The sequence below is a fragment of the Natator depressus genome, chromosome 4 (genome assembly GCF_965152275.1).
Source record: "Natator depressus isolate rNatDep1 chromosome 4, rNatDep2.hap1, whole genome shotgun sequence".
In the NCBI taxonomy this organism is placed as follows: Eukaryota; Metazoa; Chordata; order Testudines; family Cheloniidae; genus Natator; species Natator depressus.
The window spans coordinates 79,742,178-79,769,055 of NC_134237.1; the positions used below are offsets into that span (position 1 = coordinate 79,742,178).

At 46.2% G+C, this 26,878-nt stretch overlaps 1 protein-coding gene across 3 annotated transcripts in view; it reads right to left on the reverse strand.

Annotated features, from left to right (window-relative positions):
* The window catches only part of ACSL1 (acyl-CoA synthetase long chain family member 1), a 60,939-nt gene extending 40,319 nt beyond the window's left edge, over nt 1–20,620 (reverse strand). For 2 of the 3 annotated variants that reach the window (XM_074951228.1, XM_074951226.1), the window contains exons 1-2: nt 20,494–20,620; nt 5,223–5,451 (exon numbers count right to left, since the gene is read on the reverse strand). In XM_074951228.1, coding sequence (XP_074807329.1) covers nt 5,223–5,417 — 195 coding nt within the window. In that variant the 5' untranslated portion in view covers nt 5,418–5,451; nt 20,494–20,620. Of the gene's footprint in view, nt 1–5,222; nt 5,452–9,431; nt 9,588–20,493 lie in introns of those variants that run through there. The other variant, XM_074951227.1, reaches the window with a different exon arrangement.
* Nucleotides 20,621–26,878: the final 6,258 nt, after the last annotated feature.

A 26,878-nucleotide genomic window follows, 5' to 3' on the forward strand; every position in this document is an offset into this window, starting at 1 on the left:
TGTTAAGTAAATTTCAAACTAGGTGTATAACTTTATGACTACCCATAGATAGGCATGTTAACAGCTCAGTTCTGAGCACACACCACCCTTCGAGACCCTTAAAGTTAGTCATCCACATTTAAAAATGTTTGCCCTAAAGTCCTTCAAGGTGGGACACCTTTCATCTGATTTCTGCCCCCCCATCCTCCACCCAATCTAGAAAAATAGGACTGCCTACAGGTCAGAAATCCCTCTAGCGTATCTCTTCACTGATAAAGAAGAACAACCCCCCTCCCCTGCAACAGAGTCTCTTGGCTGCAGCTACATCTTTGAAAAACCATTAGGGCAAGTGGCAATCCTTGCAATGCACCTAGCAACCATGAAGGGATCTTCCAGTTGTTGTATGGCCCATATCATGCATGCAACATTTGAGAGCTCAGTGGGCTATATTTCTGGAAGAGTTACAGATATCTGTAGAGACACTAAAGGTCACTAGCATGCCCTAATGCTTATCTGGATTTATAAAAAAGTGCTAGAGACGGCACCTGTCCATATGCTCTGAATTAGGCCCTTGACATAACTTACATACATTCGAAGTGCAGCAATTTGAGAATTTACCACAAACAGTTTGAGGCCTGGAGAGAGAGAGAGAGAGAGCGCCACAAAATAGCATAATGTGCATTGTCATTTTGAAGAGATTCCTTTCCTTCCCTGTCCTGTTTTTGTGCATTCAGATTTTAATGTGGAGTTCTACACAGTTACTTGGGCAAGGCGTGTGGCTATCAAGCTAACACCTATTATTGTTCAGACATCCTTCAATACGGGTAACAGGTCATGTAGCTAGAATGATACAGGTTTGACTAGGCAGTTTCAAGTGTGCCTGCACGTACATGCACAGTTAGGGACATGGTTATCACTGGATAATGCTCCTGAGACAAAGTTACAGCCAGGATAGCACAGTATCATTCTAGCTACATGCCTTTGGAATTTTACAAAAAGCTTTATGTTCAGCTATACATAAAGTGTGACTTAAATAAGATTTCTGGATTGCAGATAGGATCAGAGTGTCAGGGACAAGCTTTTACAATAATGCCTATATGATTGCTGGAGGCATAGCTGGAAATGAGCGATAGCAATGATACTTTTCTAAAGTAAAACCAGCCGTCAGAGGGTCAGCGTCCTTCCTTAAAAACGCAGAGCAGAATGTGAGTAGTTGGCTCTAGCACTTAGAATTTGGCAACTTCACCACTCAAACTACTTGTGAATAGTTACTGTAATACCTGTAATACACGAACTGTTCTTTAGAGGCAGAATACCTATGCAAGAAATGCATGTAAACTCCTGATTTTCAGGCTAGACTGGATAAGATTAGTTTAGTCTGGGTTATTTTTAGATGTCAGGATTTAGGTTAAGTGAAGTTAAGGCGATTACTGTGCTATGTATGTGATCACTTGGGTTCAAAAAACAAGCACTGAAAGTTTCAGATAACTCTAGAGTAGAGGTTACTATTAATGTACAAGTTTTAAAATATGCATTCTAGAACTTCACCTCACTAATCCAGAAACCAAGCGGTCCACAGAACTGTTAACTCTGCCCCTTTCTCAGCTGAGATTTAGAAATACTGTAATGAGATTTCATGTTACTATTACTAGAATGCTAGTTTCACAAACTTTACTACAGAATACTTGGAATTGACTTCTAAGACATAGTTCCCTATCATTGTCATTTACTTTCATACAACAGTCTAGTCTTGTGGTACTGTGCTAAGGTCTTTTGGATAAAATTAAGAATATTGACTTGTACAGTTTACTTGGCAATTCACAAGTTTTGTATGTTTCCAGTGAGTCCTCCAAAATGAAATTTCTTCAACCACTACTGTAATTTGTTAGATTAATTTTTACTGAGTCATTCCAGTGCAGTCTTACCTTATTTGTAACCCAGCAAGTCTGGCATTAGGCAGTACAATACAGATCTCAGTTGTTCCTATACTGGGGTTGTTTAAAGGGTTATAATATTATGGACTCATGATTGCAACTACAGAATCCATTTGAGATGCGAGCCAATTTAGATTATGCTTGAGAAGCAATAAGTTGATCAGAGACTGCATTTTATGTACTTGTCTATGGTCTAGGACAGGATGGGCAAACTTTTTGGCCTGAGGGCCACATTGGGGTTCCAAAACTGTATGGAGGGCCAGGTAGGGAAGGCTGTGCCCCCGCCCCCTCCCACTTCCCACCCCCTGACTGCCCCCCTCAGAACCTCCCACCCATCCAGCCCCACCCATCCCCTGATTGCCCCAGCCTCTATCCACACCCCTGCCTCCTGACAGGCCCCCTGGGACTCCCACGCCTATCCAACCCCACCATTCCCTACGCCCTAACAGCTCCCTCCCCAAACCTCCATCCCATCTAACCGCCCCTGTCCCTTGACTGCCCCCCAGGAACCCCTGCCCCTTATCCAAACCCCTCCCCCCCCCCCAGGAACCCCTGCCCCCTTACCATGCCACTCAGAGCAGCATGTTTGGCAGTCATGCCACCCAGCTGGAGCCAGCCATGCTGCCACACTACTGGGCAGGAGCTTGCAGCCCTGCTGCCCAGAGCACTGGTGGCACAGCGAGCTGAGGCTGTGGGGGAAGGGGGACAGTGGGGGAGGGGCCAGGGGCTAACCTCCCCAGCCGGGAGCTCAAGGGCCGGGCAGGACAGCCCTGCGGGCTGTAGTTTGCCCACCTCTGGTCTAGGACTTGCTTTATTAAGTTCCAGACCACTGTCAAGTGGGTCCTGTTTGCCCAAGGAACCAGTGACAATTCAAATCCCTAAAGGGCGGGAGCTCTCTAGTTGTATAGGCTGTCACTGCCAGTCCTGTAACTTGGAGACATTAGCTCTTTGCTCAGCTATCAGAACAGCTTGCTGCATGCCACTGCTCTACACCAGTGGTACATGTACCCCTGTGGGTATGCAGGCAGAGGTCTTCCAGGAGGTACATCAACTCATCTAGATATTTGCCTAGTTTTAGAACAGGCTACATAAAATGCACTAGTGAAGTCAGTACAAACTAAAACTTCATACAATGACTTTATACTTCTCTATATACTAGACACTGAAATGTAAGTACAGTATTTATATTCCAGTTAATTATATGGTACAAGTGAGACAGTGAGCAATTTTTCAGTAATGTGTGCTGACACTTTTGTATTTTTAGGTCTGATTTTGTAAGTAAGTGGTCTTTAAGTGAGGTGAAACTTGAGGTACACAAGACAAATCAGACTCTTGAAAGGGGTACAGTAGTCTGGAAAGGTTGAGTGCCACTGCTCTATACCACTTCTTCCAGCTCCACTTTTAGAGCTCTATCAATCATGACAGATACCACTAACTAGTGGTAAAAGCCATCTGAAAGCAGCTGGTGGGATTTTGCCGCTTGTGACAAATTGTTTCACCACTGAGTTAAACTGTGTAGTTACTTCACTGACAAAGTACATTAATACTCCTGCTTTGACTACTACTCCCAGTATAGGAGTACATACTACTAGTTTCATACCAGTACAATGGGTACATTAGAGATACCTATCAGTAGAAAATGGTTCTTGTTTTCAATTCATGCTATTGAAGCTTCTCTTGAACATAAAGACTTGTTTTGTTACTTTTACTGGGCCATTGTAGTTCCTTTTGAATGGAGAAGCCAGCAAACAAAATCCAAGAGGACGATTTTTTTTAATCACACCCAGGAATATTGCAGACAAGATGTCCATCTTTCAGGATGATTGTATGGCTGGAGTCTGCTTTCTTACAATTCTTATGTTTTAGCAAATTTACACATGAGTTTGTGTTAGTTTAATTATTGGTTCTGCTCTTACTTCAGTTTTATGAAGCTTAAGACAAGTCACTAAGTTAAAGGTAACTTGTATTAACAGGATTCCACATTAGTATTCATAGATCAACTTCAATAGTACACAATGACTGATTATGGACAGATAGAAGTCCAGTTAGAATAGGAGGCTTCACATTTGCTGTTAATATATTTTGAGTGCTTTTACAATTCAACAGTATTGACCGTCTCTTGGCTATCAAGGGAAGTTGAGACTCATTGACTCTTTTCACTATTCTGGCAGTTGAATCCCAGGTTTTTCTATAAGAGAGACAAGGAAGGAGGAACCACCAGCAGTGTATCCCTACAGCTCACCAGCAACCTCCCTCCAGAAGATCCTGGGACTGAGAAGACTATAACCAAGATTGTGGAGGAGAGATCAGAAGTATCCTTCCAGAATGCTAATTGCCAATCTCTGTCCTAAAGTCTTCTTAGCTCAGCTATAGAAAGCCCCCTATTATAAGCTACTGCTTAAACAAGTCTATCCACATACTCAGTTGATGCATACCAAATGCTGAAGTTTAACTAGTTAACCCAGTGTGATATTTTTGTCCACAATTCATGTGTGGACAAGTATCTTTATCCATTACTAAGAAAGCAATACTGAGCTATGACACTGTTTGCTAATACATGTTGTTGGCAAGGGGCAGGAGTACCATCTAGCACCACAGAACAAAATCCAGGCAAATGTTTTAACAGATTGCTGACTTGTGTGCACAAAAAAGGTACATCTGACAGTTACTTAATTCAGACCTTTAAGGGCACACCTATTTCAGATAGTCTTGCCAAGAAGCCCAGAACACATCTTTTATTACTGATCAACTTAAGGGGGGGTGGAGGAAGAGAACAGATAGTTTTAACAGTTAGAAAAAGATGTAAGATGATTAGTCTGCCATTTTCTGAAAGCCAGTAAAAAGCTAACTCCAACAGCAGGAATATTCAAGTGTTCGGTCTATATACTTATGTAACACTAACCTGGAGAAGAGACCTATTGCAACTGAATCCTACTGACCAAGAACACTAGTTCTTTAGATGGACGTCTGCTTAACCAGGTGGTTAAGGAAGAAAAGTGGTTTCATGTTTATCTGTTCTGACAAAGCTTCTGTGCTAATCATTAAACCAAAATATTAGGGAAATAATTTAGAATGAAGCCTAATATCAATTAGCATCAAGGAACTCAAGTTATTCTACTAAGGGTGGAAAGAATTCAGCAGCCTAAAGAAATTGCTTCTTGTAAAAAGTTTTTCCCCTGCCCCATGCAGGAAGAGAGCACACTCCAGGTATAGATACTCCACACAGGAGGTTAGTGATCCTTCCCACTGTAGTATCCCCAGGTTTTAAAGCTGCCCACTACAGGCATGGCTAGACAGAAATGCACTTACCTCTACTTCCACAGACTGCATGGCTAGGTCGCATGGTGGTTTCAGAGCTTTGGGTCTGGTTGCATACCAGTATGTTGTAAGAGCTGCAAATGCACCAAACCCCATCAATGTGTTTGTTGGAAGAGTGCGTATATACTGTCTGACATCATCAAGTTCTGGCATTCGCAGATGTCTAAACAATTCATGTGCTTGCATCGTGGTCGGTTGCAGTTGTTCCTTATGCTGGCGGCTGTTGATATGAGAAATACCTTTTACATAATATGATAATCCCTTTCCACTTGCCCCTCCCCAACAGGAAAGGGATAGATACGGTCTTACAATTTCAGTTACTGAACAATACTTTTCTCGGCACTAAATCAGTAATTTCAGATAAGCAACTATTAGTCAATCCAATAACAGTTCTGGATAATAATAGGACCAGTTTATTAAATAAAAGTGGATGGATCAGAGCTTTAAAATATCCTAATTCTAAACCAATTATTGGCATGTGCCACATTTTAACCAAACTGCTACTCTACCTCTCAAAAGGAAAAGTTGTTTACAGTAGACTGTGCCTTCGGCACACAAAATAATTATCTACAAAACAGCAGTCTTACAACATTAGGAATCTAACCTGGGGGTTATGTCAAGAAACCAGAGGTGGCGGCATCTGCTTTCTTGTTTTTTTGCCTGCATTTGAACATTATGCCTTGGAGTGCCAGAACGTTAGTGGCAGAGCACCTTAATGCCATGGTAGCACGGCAACACCAGCATTTTCCACCTTGCAAGTCCAGCAAGATAAGCCTTTATGCTGAACTTTCCATAGCTAATTGAAGTGAGCTGTCGTCATAGGTCAGTTGTGAAGAGCCACCAGATATGTTAGAAGCATCCCATTTCCCATCATGACATCAGTGTATCTTTGTTCACCCAGCAGGACAAACTGACATTTCAAGGTTTTATGTAGTAGTGCAAGGCAATGTAAATAAGCATAGGAAGTAGATTTTATCTGCTGCTTATGTACAGGAGAAAGCACAGGAGAGCCTTCTCTTTCTCTCTCTGCCTTCAAATACTAACAGACAACATACAGCAGCAAGAACAGACCGTGGGGGGGGGGGGGGGAGGGTCGGTCAGGACGGGGAGTGTTGCTGTCAGCTCAGCTGGTGCTTTCTTCTCAGCCAAGGTCTCTCAGGCCATTAGTCACATGCTGAGCCCTACAGCTCCTGCCCACTAGGCTAAAGGTAACTAGCAGACAAGTTATTCAGGGGAGGGAGGGCAGGCCAATGGCAGGAGAGTCTGGAGTCACACCACTGCACAAAAGGGCAACAGACAAGAACACAATGTTTGTCTCAGAAACTCACAACTGGCCGTGACATTCATAAACGTCTGTTGCCAGCTCACGCCTCCTACCACAAGAGGAAGAGTCAATAGGCTTTTAGAGGGGAAAAAAATGCAGTGGATATTTTGATGTTATGTGGAGCAAATACTGTTTTTGGAGGCTGGTAGTTATTTACTCAGATGCTTAAGCTGTTAAACCTTATTGAATATTGTGAAGTTAGATCAAAGCAAAACTAAAGAATATTAAAGCCAAATATGTTCACATAGTGTGTTGTAAAAAGACTGAACACCAGATAAAGTACGTGTTTACTAGTGTAAAATAGATATGAAAATTACATTTAAATTCAGGATGCTAGTTAGCTGTATGCTAGCAAGATATGGTTCCCTTTAAAATTAAAATGTTACTGCTACGGAATGGTCTCAGTTTACAATCTTAAAATCTGTTACTGCAATGAGTTACTCAACTAGGCAATAGAGCAGTCTAGCTCACAAGAGGTCTACACAAGTGTTTGGAGAAGAATTAGGTTGCCAGAGACTGCAAATAGTCATAGAAATAGTTCAGGGTTTCACAACACCAGTAAGAGAGCAGAGGATGGTCTTGTAACTAGGGCACTGGTCTAGGGCTCAGTTCAATTCCTGGCTCTGGAAGGACCGTGACTTACGAGAAGTCACTTAGCTGGTTTCCTCACCACGCCTCCAGTGCCCTGTGCTGATTGGGGTGTTTTTTCACATCCCTGAGCAAGAAGTTGCAGCACTGTTAATTGCCAGTGTAGACAAGCCCCTAGTGAATACTTTTTGTAATGAAGGTAAGGCCACACAGGCATAGGAAGAACAGATTGACCAGTGTATAATTCACAAATGCCAAACACTAAGTGAAACACAAGGATGCAGGACCTTTCACCTACTTCACTCTGACAATGCCCAGCAGCTCTGATTGCCTTGTCTCCACTGCAGAGGCAAATTAAGGGTGTGCACACAGGTCTCAAAGCCTGGGTCAACCGACTCAGCCTGAGCACTGAAACTCAGAAAGAGGGTGTGGGGGAGGCCTCAGAGCCCCCAGAGCCACCCAAGGGGGAACATCTACACTGCTATTTTTAGCCCCATAATGCAAGGGGCATGAGCTCAACTTAGTTGGCCTAGGCACATACTTGCTGCTGAAAGGTCTCCCTGCCCCACACCCAGAGTGGACATACTTTAGCACCTGGTCCTTTTCTTCAAGACCCTAGGTCAGCCAAACTTAGGGCATCTGAGATGAGCTAGTCAGCATCTGCATAAGATGAAAGGTCTCCCCCTTTTGTTGTGACACCTCCCATACAATCCACTCATGTCTAGACCCCACACCCATCCCTTACAGGGCAGGCTTGATCCTCATCTCCAAGTGCCTCCTTAAGAACTCGAATCAATTTTTTCCCAGCCCTTAAACAGGCAAGACAAAAGCTGGCTGATCACTTGCTTTTGTTGCATGCCAACCTCAATCCTTCATCTGTTTGCTTAGAGATGAGCAATCCTATCTATTGGTCATTGGCAGGTCTAGCACACTGCTATCAAGGTTAAATTGTGCTGGAAAGTCAGCAAGATCAGGTGACTCATTTGGAGCCCCGAGCGCTTGGGACCCCTGCAACGAGCGTGTGCTGCGGACCTGTGGGATCGGTCGATGCTACGCACGGCTCATGCGGCGCCTCATGGTCTCGGACACCATCCGATGGTCCAGGGACATCTACATCGAACACATCACCAGCCACTGACAGTACCAGGAGGTGAGAGCTGGTACAACATCGTGCATCAACTATGGGAAAGGGACTTTTTCCATTGGACCATATGAACTGGAACCATAAACTCACCGAACATTAAATCCCACCAAATGAGGGTAGATCCATTCTCATCATCGTATCCACTCATACTCCACACCTGAATATAGCCATTATATTGACAACATACCCCCATAGCTCAATGTCTGTACTTTGACCCGTTAAACTTTTAACCCCAATCAGGGAAATTGCAGGTTATGTATTCCTTATGCCACCCGCTCCTAAACCAAATTTTGCACCCCTTGATAATCTGTACCTTATTCCCCGATAACCAGAAACTTCTATGCCTAAACTCTGTACCGTTTTCTTTTTACTTCAACATTATCTTAAAGTACTGCTCTTTTGGCAAGCTGGAGACCTTTGAGCAAGCTGTTTGCTTGTTATCCTGATATCTGAATGGCAGAGAATGTAATGTGACATGCAGGACCCTAGTCAAACATGACAGGAGTAGCAAATGGCACCATTCCTTGTAGAATGGAAGGCATAGCAGTATACCCTAAAACAGTGGTTCTCAGCCAGGGGTCCAGGGCCCCATAGGGAGCCTCAAGCAGGTTTCATGGGGGCCCAGGACAGAAAGCCAAAGTCCCACCGCATGGGGCTGAAGCCCAGGTCCCTACCACCTGGGGCTGAAGCTGAAGCCTGAGCCATGTAGCTTCACGGGGGCCACCTGTGGCATGGTGGCCCCAGGCAATTGCCCTGCTTGATACCCCCTAACTCTGGCCCCAGCTTTTGTATACAGAAAAATCAGTTATTGTGGCACAGATGGGCCACGGAGTTTTTATAGCATGTTGTGGGGACCTCGGAAAGAAAAAGGTTGAGAACCTCTGCCCTAAATGAAGCAGACTCACTCCCTGGAGCATAAAAGCTTGTGATGTTCAAACTGATAAGCACATAGAGATGCACCTGAAGACATATTATGCAAGAGAGTTTAAAGTTTTCATATATAAAGTAGACAGTATTAAGAAGCTTTTACTGTACCATGACCAAGATTAGCAGCTAGTTTTGCAGTGGATTTTGGCAGAAAGAAAATAGGTTAGATCTTTTCTCAAGTTACTCTATTGAAAGAGAGACTCAGTAATATACCTACCTTTAGGCAAACAGCATCAATTTCCAAATACTGACATGCAGAGTTGACTTTCCACTTGAGAAAGAATCCTTCTGAGCTCTTCAGATCAGTTCTGTTAAAATCTTTTGTGCCACCCAGGCAAAGAAAGCTTCCTTCTGACACATAAGTAACGAGCACAGCATCCAAGACTGATCTTCACAGCAAGGACAGAATCATTTGAGGCAGTAAGCAAAATTGGCAAGATACTGATATTCTTTGCTCCTCCCACTCATGGTGTACAATGATCTATTTACAGAGGGCTAAGCACTCCCCTATTGTCTATCAGTAACCAGACATCATTCCAGTGCAACGGAAGAAAACAGGAGAGTAGCAGTCAGCTTCTCTATTGCTGAGAGAAAACTCAAGAATCAATAGTTTCTCTCTCTCCACCCAAAGGCTATGGCTACATGATGAGAGCTTACAGCAGCACCACTGTAGCGCTGTTAGTACAGACACTCAGCTGATGGAAGAGAGCTCTCCTGTTGACTTAGTTCTCCAGCCCCACCAGCAGGGGTAGCTATGTCGGTGGGAGAAGCTCTCCCACTGACATAGCGATATACACACAAGCACTTAGGTCAGTGTAACTTATGTCACTTGGGGGTTGGGGGGGCGAAGCTTATTCACACCTCAGCAACGTAACTTACACCTATGTAAGCTGTAGTGTGTACACAGCAAAACATTTAGATTTGGCAAGATGGCTAGCAAAGGGGTTGTGAGTCTTGCACTAAAGAAAGGTTTAGTGACTAGTACTATGGAAACTTGCTCTAGTTTGATTGCCACTGCTGCCTCCTACAAATTGAGTGATATCTGCTAAGATTTCCCCTCTCCCATCATTTTGGGAAGTGTCCCTCTAAAAGTTACCAGACTATGCTTATGTCTGAGTGGGCCATTGCTATTACATTAAGTGTACTGCAATGCACCTGGATTGCCATCAATTCATTACAATTCCCCCTCCCCCCCTTTTACTGCTGCATGTTCCTGTACATAGTTAGCAGGGGATCTTCTTGTAGTACCCAAGTCTGAAAGCCTGAATAAGGAAGAGACCCAGTCTAGAACCTCATTCCAGCCAAGTATGAAACCACAGCACAGGAGAGGGTGCTGCTGCAGGAACCGATACCCACCTCAAGAGATGGTCCTTTTAATATGATGCATACAGACTTAAGTTTAGTCTAGGAAATTAATCTAGCACTTATGAAAGCAAGTTCTCCTGAACTTCTCCTCCCACCCAGGCAGAGGTCTGGTCTATACTGAAAAGTTACCAGCTAACAACTACATTAGTCAGGTGTATAAAAAATCCACACCATCTGACATAGCTATACCAACCTAGCCCCCAGTATAGATGCATCTATGCCAATGGAAGAGTGCTTCCATCCACATAGCTACTGCTGTTTGGGAAGGCAGTGTTCCCACACCAACATGAAAACCCCTTCCATTGCTGTAGGCTGTGTCTACTCTACAGGATGCTGCCAGCCAGAGCTCCGGCAACATAGCTATGCTGGTATAGTCTTCCTAGTTTAGACATACCCCTAGTAAAGACTGATCAACTTACATTAGTAGCCAGTGGCCTCAAAGGGCTTAAACAAACAAACAAACAAAAAAAAACACACACAACAACAAGAGCTTCGACCTCTCCGACTCAAGGAATATTTCCAACACACCTCAGAACAACATACTAATCCACAGAGACCTTCCTAGCAACACTACAAAAAGAAGGGTTCTAGGTCGACTCCTCCTGAAGGTCAAAACAGACTGGACTTCTACATAGAGTGCTTCTGCCGACGTGCACGGGCTGAAATTGTGGAAAAGCAGCATCACTTGCCCCATAACCTCAGCTGTACAGAACACAATGCCATCCACAGCCTCAGAAACAACTCTGACATCATAATCAAAAAGGCTGACAAAGGAGGTGCTCTCGTCATCATGAATAGGTTGGAATATGAACAAGAGGCTGCTAGGCAGCTCTCCAACACCACTTTCTACAAGCCATTACCCTCTGATCCCACTGAGGGTTACCAAAAGAAACTACACCATTTGCTCAAGAAACTCCCTGAAAAAGCACAAGAACAAATCCGCACAGACACACCCCTCGAACTCCGACCTGGGGTATTCTATCTGCTACCCAAGATCCATAAACCTGGAAATCCTGGACGCCCCATCATCTCAGGCATTGGCACCCTGACTCCCTCCTCAGGCCCTACACTACCAGGACTCCCAGCTATCTTCGAGACACCACTGACTTCCTGAGGAAACTACAATCCATCAGTGATCTTCCTGAAAACACCATCCTGGCCACTATGGATGTAGAAGTCCTCTATACCAACATTCCACACAAAGATGGACTACAAGCTGTCAGGAACAGTATCCCCGATAATGTCACGGCAAACCTGGTGGCTGAACTTTGTCCTCACCCATAACTATTTCACATTTAGGGACAAGGTATACCTTCAAATCAGCAGCACTGCTATGGGTACCCGCATGGCCCCACAGTATGCCAACATTTTTATGGCTGACTTAGAACAACACTTCCTCAGCTCTCGTCCCCTAATGCACCTACTCTACTTGCACTATGTTGATGACATCATCTGGACCCATGGAAAAGAAGCCCTTGAGCAATTCCACCATGATTTCAACAGTTCCCATCCCACCAACCTCAGCCTGGACCAGTCCACACAAGAGATCTACTACCTGGACACTACAGTGCTAATAAATGATGGTCACATAACCACCACCTTATACCGGAAATCTACTGACCGCTATTCCTACCTACATGCCTCCAGCTTTCACCCAGACCACACCACACGATCCATCGTCCACAGCCAAGCTCTACGATACAACTGCATTTGCTCCAACCCCTCAGACAAACACCTACAAGATCTCTATCAAGCGTTCTTAAAACTACAATACCCACCTGCTGAAGAGAAGAAAAACTGACAGAGCCAGAAGAGTAACCAGAAGTCACCTACTACAGGACAGGCCCAACAAAGAAAACAGAACGCCACTAGCCATCACCTTCAGCCCCCAACTAAAACCTCTCCAACGCATCATCAAGGATCTACAACCTATCCTGAAGGACGACCCATCACTCACAAATCTTGGGAGACGGGCCAGTTCTTGCCTACAGACAGCCCCCCAACCTGAAGCAAATACTCACCAGCAACTACACACCACACAACAGAACCACTAACCCAGGAACCTATACTTGCAACAAAGCCCGTTGCCAACTGTGTCCACATCTATTCAGGGGACACCATCATAGGGCCTAATCACATCAGCCACACTATCAGAGGCTTGTTCACCTGCACATCTACCAATGTGTGTATATGCCATCATGTGCCAGCAATGCCCCTCTGCCATGTACATTGGTCAAACTGGACAGTCTCTACATAAAAGAATAAATGGACACAAATGAGATGTCAAGAATTGTAATATTCATAAACCAGTCGGAGAACACTTCAATCTCTCTGGTCACTCGATTAGACCTAAAGGTCGCAATATTACAACAAAAAGACTTCAAAAACAGACTCCAACAAGAGACTGCTGAATTGGAATTAATTTGCAAACTGGATACAATTAACTTAGGCTTGAACAGAGACTGGGAGTGGATGGGTCATTACACAAAGTAAAACTATTACCACCCCCCCCCACCCCCCCGTTCCTCAGACGTTCCTGTTAACTGCTGGAAATGGCCCACCTTGATTATCACTACAAAAGGTTCCCCCCCCTTGCTGGTAATAGCTCATCTTAAGTGATCACTCTCCTTACAGTGTGTATGATAACACCCATTGTTTCATGTTGTGTGTATATAAATCTCCTCACTGTATTTTCCACTGAATACATCCGATGAAGTGAGCTGTAGCTCATGAAAGCTTATGCTCAAATTGGTTAGTCTCTAAGGTGCCACTAGTACTCCTTTTCTTTTTGTGAATACAGACTAACACGGCTGCTACTCTAAAAGGAAGCCCAGTCACCCTCACACAAGCAACAGGGAAAGCAGAAGGCATAGAAGCTGCTGTACTGATCTATGCCACGAGAGCTAGTGCAGTAGTTTTCAACCTGCCTCTCACCTTTTGGTCCACAGAGAAGCAGAAAGAGCTTTCAGTTGCAGGTCATAGAAATAAAGTTTCAGATCCCAGAAAAGGGCATTCTGTTTTTCTCATCAAGCAATAATATGCGAGTACCCCCACCTACAGGTCAAAACCCAGAAGTGTTATAGTTACCATAGTTAGATTGATTCTACAGCCAGATTATTCTAGTGATTATAGGATTGCTACACTGTGCCTGAAAGTCTGGTCCATCAGTCTCATATGGCCTTCTGAGACCTTGTCTACACTAAATGGAAAAGTCGATCTAAGCTATGCCATTCGAGTGACGTGAAAAGTGTAATTCAAATTGATGTAGCTTAGATCTACTTACTGCAGGGCCCACACTGTGCGATGTCAACAGGAGACATCCTCCCAGACACTCCCCTTACTCTTCTTGATCCGCTAGAGTACAGGAGTCAACGGGAGAGTGATTGGCGGTCAATTTAGTGGGTCTTCACTAGACCCACTAAAATCGACGGCTGATGCATCAATCACCACAGCATCAATCCTCCCATACATGTAGCAAGCCCTGAGTATTCCTAATAAAGTCTATAACCTGCCCTTGCAGCAGAGTGAATTTGATCTAGCACTTAAGATAATTTTCTCTTTCTACCCTGCAAACTGCAAGCACACTGAGGATTAGAACATTTCTCAGCAGTCTTTACACAGCAGCATGTCTAGGAAATACATTCGAAGTGGGCACTCAATTCTGCCCTCAAATGTATGGCTAACTCCTTTAGATGTTCAGGGGAACAGCAGCTGTATTTTAGAATCAAAATAGCGTCCAAAAAGGTAACTTGAGGACATGCTGAACTGGACATTAAGTTCTCAAGTCTGACAGTATAGCACTACATGACAAGACTGTGCCCAACCATCTTTTAAGAGTTAGATTATTGTAGGTGAAGCTGGTAGCACCACAAATTAAGATTGTATAAGTTATAACTAGTTGCCCTAATATTTAGACTGAAACTGATCCACTTCTGGATATGCTGAACACTATATGCTGGATATGCTGGACCACTGAACACTAAATTGTTCTCACCTCCATAATCAATAGGAAGCTAATTATGAGTGCTTGCACTGTCTCAGAAGTGATGTTTAAGCCTATCATTCCAATTAGAATGAACACATCTACAACTTTCTACTGATGTGTGCAGTAACACCCCAGCTTCTCTGTTTGCAGTAGGTTCATTCACAAAAGGCACCCAAGATGGGCATCGTTCTGCAAAAGCTTATTGCTGGTCATACACAGAAGCACTTTTGCGGTGTCACCAGCAGCATAACCGACAAAAATCATGGTATTTTACTCATTCTGATAGTTCCAGGAAAATACAGCTCAGTACACATGTAAAGTCATCATATACCTTCTGAATGATGAATGAGAGACAGTGCAAGAATTAGCTTCTTATACACACTTAGTCACCTGCAATCTCAGAAAGGTTAAGTAAGAGTCAGGCAAGTTTAATTTAGATCATGTCACAAGGAACTAGCGTTCAGGCATTTAAACTCCAATCCTTTAGACTAAAGTCACAATACAACAGATAAATAGATACTGCTAAAGCATTCAAGACTAGAACAAGGAACTCAATAAGTACCTTATTGGAAGTGACTGGGTTCACAACCCTTACTCACTCCTCGAAGAGTATTACAAGAATCAGGCCTACTGATTCCCTCTTTATGTAAAAGTTCTCAATGATTCCTTGTCCCAGGACTAAGGGCATGTCTTCACTAGCAATGTTAAAGCTCTGCTGTGTCAGCACTTTAACATGGCTGTGTAGTCGCAGCACCAACGTGGAGAGCTCTCCCAGCACTATAAAAAAACCACCCACCTCCACAAGGGGAATAGCTCCCAGTGCTGATGCACTGTCTACACTGGCACTTTTCAGTGCTGAAACTTACAGCACTCAGGGGGTGGTGTTTTTTCACACCCCAAGTGAGAAAGTTGCAGCACTGTAAAGTGCCAGTGTAGACAAGCCCTAATACACTATACAGCAGTTCCTTTTTAGTCACCTGCAGAAAGTGTAAAAGTAGTTTGCATTAAGCGAGAAGAAATTCCTTTCCACTAGTCGATTGCTCCCACCAATAAAAGTTTTTGGCATCAGCATGTTAAGTTGTAGCAATGTGATTTAAGAAAGGGGGAACAAAAAAAAACCCAAAAAAAACACACACACCACACTATTAGCTAAGATGGTCAAGGATGCAACCCAATGTTCTGAGTGTCCCTAGCCTCTGTCAGAAGCTGGGAGTGGAGAAGAAGGGATGATCATTCAATAATTGCCCATTCTATTCATTTCCTCCAAAGCACCCAGCACTGGTCACTATCAGAACACCAGATACTGGGCTAGATGGACCATTGGTCTGACCCCTCATGGTCATTCTTATATTAAGGGTTCTGGATTTAAGGATTGTAGATCATGCAGAAAAAGCCTAAATGCCTTGTCCCACAAGCCCTTCTCTCTCTCCTCCACAGGACTGTGTGGAAGTGTTTGCAGAACAGGGCCCTAAGCTATCAGAAGTGATCACTATTGGAAAAAATCAGCCACCAAGAGTGTCTTGGCTCCAAGTATAATTTTTTTTGCTTTCTGGTAAGGAAGCTATTTTCAGCCAACGATAGACAAGCTTCTAGTACAGGTGGCTTATGAGAAAAATATCTAGTAGGCTTTTAATTGAAGGGGGTTTTTTTTTTTGTTTTGTTTTTTTTTTTTAAATGGACCATAGCTTGTCATTTGAAGACAAACTGACACCCATAATTTAATGTAGAAACTAAGGCTAGAGTACTTAGTGCTTTGAAGTGTCCCAATTTTGACAGGTTAGGCTGGGTTGGAAAACTGCAAGCCCCTCCCCCTCCATGCCTCAGAGTTGTAGTCTTAAGTGATCAAGGTAATGCAGTAGAGCATACGTTTTTCCCCACAGTATGGACCACGTCTTAGGGAAATTCTCGTGGAACACCTCTCCCATTCATAACTAGGCATACCACCACTTCCTCTCCCATTTGAGATTGCTATAGCTCCTACAAGCATGTTACGCAAATCAGTTACATGCAATATATCAAGAAAGTATTTCATGTGTTTTGACTACATTTTAGAAAACAGACATGGCAGCCAGCCAGAGGCCCATGGATCTAGAGTCTCAAACAATACAGCTTCATTGGCCAGAATGCTTGCTTGTAGAACACAGGCAGAGAAAATAAAAGTTTAAGAAACAGACTAGTGAAGAGTTAGTAGAGCCAACCACATTCTTCAATGAAGTGTACTTATGAGCAGGGACAGAAAAATCCATTAAGTGCTAGCACCCATTTTAGCGCAATACTATCATCCTCTCTTGATATTTGTTATCTACTATCCACAGCAATCTCATCAGGGTGTCCACTGATTGTTAGTCATTAACACTCCAAGTAGTTTATAATATTAAAAAAGTCTATTCCCACAAAACCTAACCCCAAAAACCAAACCAAAACCCACACAGCAAAGTTTGTGGTTTTCCAATGCTGGAAGTAGTCTGCAAAGGAGACCAAGGTGCCCCCAACAACAGCACACTCATTCCCTAGGAGCAGAATTTTAAAGTGAAATTTTAACATTTAGTAATTCATATCTTGTGATGCAACCAGATAGGTAGACTCATAAGTTTATTCAAAAGCAGGAAAATTTGCCTAAGATGACTAGAAACTCATCTCATTCCTTCCCTTTTGAAGGAGTGGTTTTGTTTTGCAGTAATATCAACCTTGCTTCCAGGACAGAAAAAACCTAGGAAATGTTTGCTTTATGAAATTGATGACCCAAATCCAACCTAACATTTGTTGCTTAAAGTTGCAAAATAAGTTCCAAAATGTACAAGTTTAACATTTTTAGATTTAGTTTATTCACTGCAGTTGTCAAGGAAGGCTCATGTTTGCTCATACTCTTGAGCGTGTACTGTTACGAATTAAATACTAAGCTTTATTTTTCCCCCCCAACCAGACAGGGTCTGAACATTTCCTTAATTGAGAATAAGGAAGTGCTGCTTTTCAGAGAGTGAGAAGTCATGACAACTCTGGCAGTGGACACTGGCAAGGCCAACAGCACAGCTCCAGACTGAGCCATATCATATGCTTAATTGGAACATTAAATTAAGCTATTTGGACAACCTGTACTATTATTGTTTGCAAGGAGAGGTCTTTGTGTGTGCCCGCGTACTTAATGCACTCCTGTGGAACCTTAAGCGTATCAATGTCCAAAATTTCTTGCCAAACCACTCCAAGAGTATGCCCCCAGCCAGATTACAAATATATTAACATTAGTTAACTGGTTAAGAACAGGGTTAGAAACTGCTTTGTCTGAACAGTGCAAGCCAGAGAAAAGCTTGCCAAAACCATTTTCGAACAGTTTTCCCAACTAGGTACGGAAAAGTAGATAGGAAAGGTTAATGTCTAAAGTAACTGCCTTATCAAGCCCTATCATAGGATCCAACCAGGGCATCTTGGACTCTACCCCGCACCAGATACCTATGTTGCATACCTATGTTGGACCCAATTCTCCAAATATGCCTGATCGTCCATAGGTTCTCCTTTGAAATTTAGGAACTACAGGTTTGAGTGCTGAGACTACACATTCTTGTTGAACACTGACATCTGAAGACACTATGTTTGCCCTTAAAACACAGTCCTAGTCCTACAAAGAAGTTATTCTACATTAACCAAAGTTAGTATCCCTTAAGAATTAATAAACCAGAATGAGAGATTTTTGAAAAGGGTAGAATGTTTAAAAACTAGTGGCTTCAACTTAATAGGAAGCCCTTAAAAAGCTAATTTTCCTTATTCTGTATTAAGAGACTCTACCACTCCGAAACCATCAAAGGTAGACAGCTTTATAATGAATGCTGTACAAGTTCATATACCACACATAAGGTATATGGTTCAAGTGTTAAATTCTTAGCTGTATTACTAGTTATTAAAACCATTTTAAAAAGGCATCTAGTTATATTTAAGAAAGTAGCATGATAAAGATATCAGTTGTTTTAGCTTGCACACAGAGGTCCTGAGAGTTACATCAGTTCAGAGATTAATCAGAGTCAGGCCCTGTATTAGAGTAGCCATTTTCACTTTCTGGCTCTAATACATTAGAGCAGTGGTTCTCAACTTATTTATCACTGTGGGCCGTATATGTAGCCCATAATGTATTACCTGGGCCACAGGTTGAGAACCACAGCACCCCCCTTGTCCAGCGCCTCCCGCCCACAGACCCCTCCACAAAGTGAGGCCAGGAGTGGAGCTCTGGGTGGCAGGGACACTGGACACTGCTAGGCCCTCAGTGTGGCCAGCAGTCCCAGACCCCAACCCCGCCACGCCCTGCGGTGCGCACCAGGCAGCCTTCAGGGCACAGCTGGGCCACAGCTGTGTTAATTGGGCCACATGCAGGCTGCAGGTTGAGAACCACTACATTACAGTAACACCACAATGTTTGGACTATAGACCCTTCAGAAAAAGGTGTGTTTAAACAGTGTTTCTCAACCAACATTTAACAAAGAAAGGAATTAGTCTAAGAGCTTTTGGCTTTAAATATAAAACTTCAAGCCAGTTTGACCTGACAGCATCCCTTTGGAGTAGAGTTTCTACTCAGTCATTGAAAGGAGGGAGAACTAGACCTGCAGAAACAAATGCCACTTTTTCACCAAACTAGCTTCAGTTTACACACAGTTTAGGTCTAATGCTTTCCTTAGTTTTAACACAAGAACAGCCTCAGATTGGATTTGAAACCCTGCATGGGACCTCTGATCGTGTATCACTGTTATATGCAAGACCCAGAGAAACAAAACTGACCAGTCCAGTTTTCACTTAACTGAAGAGGAACAGATGTCTGAGGAGCACATTTCAGTAACATATTAAAAAGCAACAATGTTACAATGCTTAGAGGGTTAATTCTAGTGTCCCTTTAAATAAGGGAAAGCTAACTCATATCAAGGGAAGTCTCACATACCTATAACCCCAGTAGCACAATACAGCATAGCACTGATCTGTACAAGTCTACCATTTCTTAGCACTAAGCAGAGGTTGTTTAATTAGATATGACAGAGTCACTTTCAGAGTGACTTCTGAGATCCAATTCAGGAGGGTCACTAGGCAGTTTTCACTGAAACTCACCACCACACATGGCCCTATATCTGTGACTTCTATTTTAGAAGTTCAGCAGTACACCCTCTAGAACAGCATTTCTCAACCTTTTTGATACCAGGGACCGGCTTGCTGCTTTCCTAAACTGTGTCCAGGAGATCCCAGGGACTTGCACGGGTCCACAGACCCATTGTTACAGGTTTCAGAGTAACAGCCGTGTTAGTCTGTATTCGCAAAAAGAAAAGGGGTACCCATTGTTGAGAAACACTGCTCTAGAAAACTAGACCCAAGTCCCCTCCCACAAGACTTGTGCTCTTTTGTTCGCACTAGTGCAGGTTTTGCTTGTGGAGTGCAAGCTCTTGTGTGGCATAGCACCACATGAACTGTCCTGCAGTGAAACCAAGAGTACAGAGCCGGTTTCCACAGTCACCACGCAGAGACACAGAGATGGGGGGGGTTCTGCCAGCCCACTAGCTGTACTGGCGCATCCCCAACACACGGAAACGGAGAGGAGGCTTTCAAGCCATCTGATCAGCTTCGGGCTGAGGCCCCTGCCAGACCCCCAGCTTCCCGGTGTGCCGGAGAGCCCGCTTCCCCCGGCGCGCCGGAGACACACAGCGTCGTGTCAGCGAGAGCGATCAGCCGCGGAGCGCCCGAGAGGCCCGGGCAGGCGGCAGAACAACCGCAGCGCCAGGGGCTCCGCCGGCCCCTCGCGCTCTCTCGCCGGCGGGCTGCGGCAGGGCAGGGGAAGGAGCCGGCATCGCCTCGCCGCGCAGCCGCGGCCCGGGAAGACCCCAGGCGGCAGCTCGCACCGAGCGGAGCCCCCTCCCCGAACCCCCCGCAGGGAGCAACGCGCCCGCGGCGCCGCCTCACTCACCGCCCGGCGTAGCAGCTACAGGGCTGACAACCAGCGCCCTCCGCCCTGACAGTGCAACGCCGGCGCCCGGCCCGCCCTATTTAAGCCGCCCCCACAAGCCGCTGCCGGAGCGGCGTGTTGCGTGTGCGCCGCGCCCGCCCCTCTCTGCCCCGGAGCCGGCGGGCGCTAGGGCCGGCGGGGTAGCCGAGCCGCCGCGGGCCAGTAGCGAGGCAGCAGGGCCTGGGCGAAGACAAGTACCCAGCGAGAGCCGGGCGCGTGGCCGGGTGGGGGACAGGGCCGGGGAGAGAGGGGTCCGGGCTGGGGGCGGCCGAAAGACCCAGATCCGTTCGCGGGCCCAGCAGCGTCCTGCACAGACCGAGCCCAGCTCCCAGTGCTTACCGGAGTCAAACGTGACCCCAGGCGGCGTTAGAGATGGGCCAAGAGCTGTTTGCTCAGGTCCAGAGTTAAATGGCAGGGAGAGAGAAAATGGAAGAGGTACGGGGCAGGGAGAGAATGCATATGTGCAGCTGAAGCTCTGAAAACGGAGGGTGGAGGAGACAAGACAAAAAACTATTTCCGAAACAGGGAGTTGCAAAGTAGGTTCTTGTTCCAACTACGGGGAAACTGGGTGAAGAGATCTAACAGGAACAAACCAGTGTCCCTCGTCATCAGTCCTGAAGTGGGCTTTAGCCCACGAAAGCTTGTGCTCAAATACATTTGTTAGTCTCTAAGGTGCCACAAATACTCCACGTTCTTTATACCTGTCTCTGAGGTTTCTTCTACTCTGCCTAAGTGCACATCATATCCACAAATGTGGGTTCACAGTTTCACAGCTCCTAACTGGACCATAGCTAGGGAGGTTTGTTTCTAGCAGCGCCCTACTTCCCCCAAACATTGATTCACTTTCCTTCTCACCTCTGTAACTTTATAGACACTTTTAGGTCAGTATAATCTATGTTACATTAGTATAGTAAACAGACTAATATTTATATAACAACCTTCCCCCCCCCGAAAGGAAGATGTCTAGGAAAACAAAAAATACAGAAGGAGGTCACACTTTAATGAGCAGAAAGGAATTTTTGAAAATCCAGTCAAATTTACATGGAAAGAAGAGAAATGTGGTAGTGGCTGTTCAGAAGGTCAAACATGGGATTAAAAACTGAAACCATAGCGACCAATGTCGTGCATTTTTCTCCATTGTTAGATTTTACAAACAAGCATCAAGTAATTAGTACATACATTGTTCCCTAGCGGTGCAATTGTAAGACAGCTGTAAAAATCCACCATAGTTTCATCCACGTCTTTAGTCAGAGTGGTTGGAAAATAAGGGCCTGGTTTTGCAAAGTACTCAAAGTGTCCTCTGTGGGAGCTGGTAGAGATCAACCACACAGGAAACACTCAGCATCTCACAGATAAAGAAATTGAAGTAAAGAATATAAAGGAGTTTATCAGACATCTAGATTTGTTTCTGGAGGAGTCCATAAAGTTGCCATCCATGGTGGATTTTCTTGTATTATCCTGACTTCCTGAGGACAAACACATGCCAGTGATTACAGGGACATTCATGGATTCCAAATTTACTTTCACAGCCTGCAAAACTGCATCATCTTGCAATTGTGATACAGCATGGCCAGAGGGCAGCAGGAGAGTGTTTGTTTTTTGGTTTGGTTTTTTTTTTTTTTGGAGCAGAAAAGAGTTTGATTTGAGTAACACTTACAAAGAATCACCAAAAAGGATAAAGCAAAACTATGCAACAAAACAAAAGCAAACGCAAGGTATAACACAGCAGCCTTCAGGAGGGAGAAGTGTTCAGGCTAGCCTGGGCCCAGAGCAGGGGGGGTGTCCTCGACACTCGTGGTCTTCCACCCTCCTGAGTTACCTGGTGGCCTAGAGCGGGGGGGCTTCCTCGACACTCGTGGTCTTCCACCCCCCCGAGTTACCTAGTGCCATGCCCAGTGTCACCGATTATTCCTCTCCTGAGAGTGCCTGACAAGATTGGCACGGCTGCGGGGTGGGCGGTTTGGGGGTGGGGGGGTGTACACCCACGTGTTATAGGACCCCTCCTAGGTGACAGTGATGATGGTATCCACAACGGCTGGGGCTGGGGTCTCTCGCTCTTCCCCTCAATCAAAGGGTCAGACGGAGGGAACCGGACGGGGTCACCGAGGAGAGAAGCTCGGACAGCGCCCACCGCTCCTCGAAGGCGTCAAGGGAGTCGGTGGACGCCGCCCAGAGGAACTCCGCCCGGATACGTGAATGTACTGAGGATCGGAAAACAGCCCTACAGTTGCAGGACACTTCATTGTCCAGCATCCCCTCTCTGGTTTTATAGATGGCTGTTTTAGCTAGGGCTAGGAGGAGGTTAACCAGGAGATCCCGCGACTTTGTGGGGCAGCAGGAGAGTGTTTTTTTCTGGTTTTTTTTTTTGAAGCAGAAAAGAATTTTATTTGTGTAACACTTACAAAGAATCACCAAAGAGGATAAAGCAAAACTATGCAACAAAACAAGAGCAAACAGAAGGTATAACACAGCAGCCTTCAGGAGGGAGAAGTGTTCAGGCTAGCCTGGGCCCAGAGCAGGGGGGGTGTCCTCGACACTCGTGGTCTTCCGCCCTCCTGAGTTACCTGGTGGCCTAGAGCGGGGGGGCTTCCTCGACACTCGTGGTCTTCCACCCCCTCGAGTTACCTAGTGCCACGCCCAGTGTCACCGATTATTCCTCTCCTGAGAGTGCCTGACAAGATGGGCACGGCTGCGGGGTGGGCAGTTTGGGGTGGGGGGGGATTACACCCACGTGTTATAGGACCCCTCCTAGGTGACAGTGATGATGGTATCCACAGCGGCAACGGCTGGGGCTGGGGTCTCTCGCTCTTCCCCTCAATCAAAGGGTCAGCGTAGGGAACCGGACGGGGTCACCAAGCAGAGAACCTTGGACAGCGCCCACCACTCCTCGAAGGTGTCAAGGGAGTCGGTGGACACCGCCCAGAGGAACTCCGCCCGGATACGTGAATGTACTGAGCATCGGAAAACGGCCCTACGGTCGCAGGACACTTCATTGGCCAGCATCCCCTCTCTGGTTTTATAGATGGCTGTTTTAGCTACGGCTAGGAGGAGGTTAACCAGGAGATCCCGCAACTTTGTGGGGCAGCAGGAGAGTGGTTTTTTTTTTTTTTTGAACAGAAAAAAAAAATTTTATTGTGACAATTACAAGAATTACCAAAGAACCAAATCAAAGTATGCAACAAAACAACGCAAACAGAAGGTATAACACAGCAGCTTTCAGGAGGGAGAAGTGTTCAGGCTAGCCTGGGCCCAGAGCGGGGGGGCTTGGTCTTCCACCCTCCTGAGTTACCTGGTGGCCTAGAGCAGGGGGCTTCCTCGACACTCGTGGTCTTCCACCCCCTCGAGTTACCTAGTGCCGCGCCCAGTGTCACCGATTATCCCCCCCCCGAGAGTGCCCGGCAAGATGGGCACGGCTGCGGGGTGGGCAGTTTGGGGGGGGGGGTAGACACCCACGTATTATAGGGCCCTCCTAGCAAAGGGTTAGACGGAGGGAACCGGACGGGGTCACCAAGCAGAGAACCTTGGACAGCGCCCACCACTCCTCGAAGGTGTCAAGGGAGTCGGTGGACACCGCCCAGAGGAACTCCGCCCGGATACGTGAATGTACTGAGCATCGGAAAACGGCCCTACGGTCGCAGGACACTTCATTGGCCAGCATCCCCTCTCTGGTTTTATAGATGGCTGTTTTAGCTACGGCTAGGAGGAGGTTAACCAGGAGATCCCGCAACTTTGTGGGGCAGCAGGAGAGTGTTAGAAGGAAGCCTTGTTCCCTGTAGAGGGAAGAAAGTTTGCTACAGATTAATTAAAGCACCTTAAGCCAATTAGAGCACCTGAAGCCAGTCACATGATAAAAACCCCCAGCTTCAATCAGACAAGGGAAGGAGCTGGAGCAGAGTGGATTGGTGTTGGAGTAGAGAGCACTTTGGAGGAGTTGAAGCAGAGTGGATTGGTGTTGGAGCAGTTTGGAGGGAAGCAGAGGAGAATTTGGAGAAGTGCTGCAGTTGGCTAAGAAGACCAAGACCTGAGGTAAAGGGACACCTGGTTTGTGCAGAGGGAGGGCAGGAAACCCCATGAGCAGAAGGGCAGAAGAGGGAAGTAGCCCAGGGGAAGGAACCACTAGTTCAAGCGGTTTACTGCTATCCCTGGGCTAGGACTCGGAGTAGAGGGTGGGCCTGGGTCCCTCCCTCTCCACTCTCCTCCTCTAGGACACTAGTTGGGCAGTTAATACCCCAGTTCAGGGATGAGAAATGGTGCCCTGAACCCTCCCCAAGAAGAGAAAGCGTGAGACCCATCAAAGTAGTGCTGACAATTTGCCACACGTGGTGTCAGGAGTGGGATCTACACGCTGGGGACTTAAACCAGGGTTAGCCAAAACCCTCCTGTCCCTAAGATGATGATGTGGTCAAGGCTCTAATACAAACCACTGCAGCCCAGCAGAAGGCTACCCGGGTCCAAGCAACCGCCCAACAGGAGGCGACTCAGATGCAGTAGGAGACTAATCATCTGTTGATGAGTGAGGCTGCCCAGGACCGAGCCCTGCTGCAAGAGCTGATGAACCAGATGAAGGTCCTTATGGAGCTGAACCGCAACTGTGACGGGACCCGGAGCATACTGGCCCCAAGGTCAGTGGTCTGGAATCCTCATCCCGTTCCCATTCTGGGGAGGCCCAGAAGATCTACTATGATATGGCCGTGAAGACTGCAGCAGATTACCCCCAGCTGCAGGCAGAGATCCTGGCCAGATCCGGAGTAACGAAGGCATTGCGAGCCCAGAGGTTTCATGAGTGGCAGTATACAGAAGACAAGACATCCCAATCGCAATTGTTTGACCTGATCCACCTGACCCGGAAATGGCTGCGCCCTGAGGCCCTCAGCTCTGAGAACATGATAGAGCTCCTGGTACTGGACCGGTATATGAGGGGGCTACCACCAGGCCTCCGGGCTTGGGTTGGCTGGAATGACCCCTCCACCTATGATGAGTTGGTCTCCCTCGTGGAAAGACAGCTGGCAGCCCACGAACTGTTCCAGACCCCAGGGGGTGAGACACGGCAAACCAGGAAGCCAGTCCCAAACCCAAGGCCCTGGACTGTCGAGAACTCCAGGAGAACCATAACTGGGAGGAAAGACACCGAGGAATGGCCCGAGGCCAAGAAGGGACCTGGGGGTTTGGGAAGAGAGGGCTGGGGGAGGCTGGCCAAATAGCCCCAAGCAGAGGGCGGCAACCAGAATAAGGGGGCAGTGTTACAAGTGTGGGGAATTGGGGCATATAGCAGCCCAATGCCCCAACAGGGAAGAGCCTGTGCAATGTAATCTGGGGGATCACAGGGAGCAATGTGGCCTAATTGGCCTGGTAGGGGTCGCAATGACCTCGCATGGGTATACAAGATCAGTAAAAATGAATGGAATCGAAACCATAGCATTAGTAGATTCCGGGAGTGCTGTCATGCTGGTCTCGGGGAAGTTGGTGGGACAAGACCAACTAACCCGGGCCAAAAACACAGGGGTAACGTGCGTTCACGGCAACGTAAATTTCTACCCCACAATCCCGGTACAGATTGAGATCCAGGGTAATACTACCAGGGTGACTGCAAGGGTGGTCCCCAGGCTCCCCTACCCTGTCTTAATAGGTAGGGACTTCCCCGGGTTTGAGAGCTTACTCCCCCCAATAGAGCCAGGGGAGGGTAGCAACCCCTGGGTTGAGATGGAGGCACCTACAGATAGCCTCACCCCAATTTGCCGAATTTGCCCCAGAGTTATTCTCATCCCCTAGAAAACTCCAAAAGTCTAGGCAGGAAAGGAGGGCAAATAAAAGATTAGGGACCAGGATTCTAGCAGAGAACCAGAAAACCTCCCTTGTTGGTAGGTGAACCCGTTCAGGGGGCCAGGAGATCATTCAGGCCAGTGAGGACTCGGAGGCGGTTCCTAGCCCAAGTAGGGGCAACCCAGGGGATGGAGTAGAAACAGGCCCCCTGGAATTAGGTCAGATTGGTACCGCATGTGAGAATTTTGGGCGGGACCAAGCCAATGACCCCGCTATATGCGACTGTGACGGAGGAGGTAGTGGAAGTAAATGGCGTACCTGGGAGGAAAGACCCAAGGCCATATTATGTGCTCAAACGTGATCTGTTGTACAGGATAGCACAAATACGAGGGGAAGAAGTAGAGCAACTCTTAGTCCCACGGAAACACACAAGGGCAGTACTAGAGTTAGCTCACAGTCCTCTATTTGGTGGACATCTAGGAGTAGACAAGACACTGGAAAGAGTCCTAAGAAAGTTTTATTGGCCAGGAATACGTGCAAAGGTCCAGCGCTATTGTGCCGCCTGCCCTGAATGCCAGTTGCATAG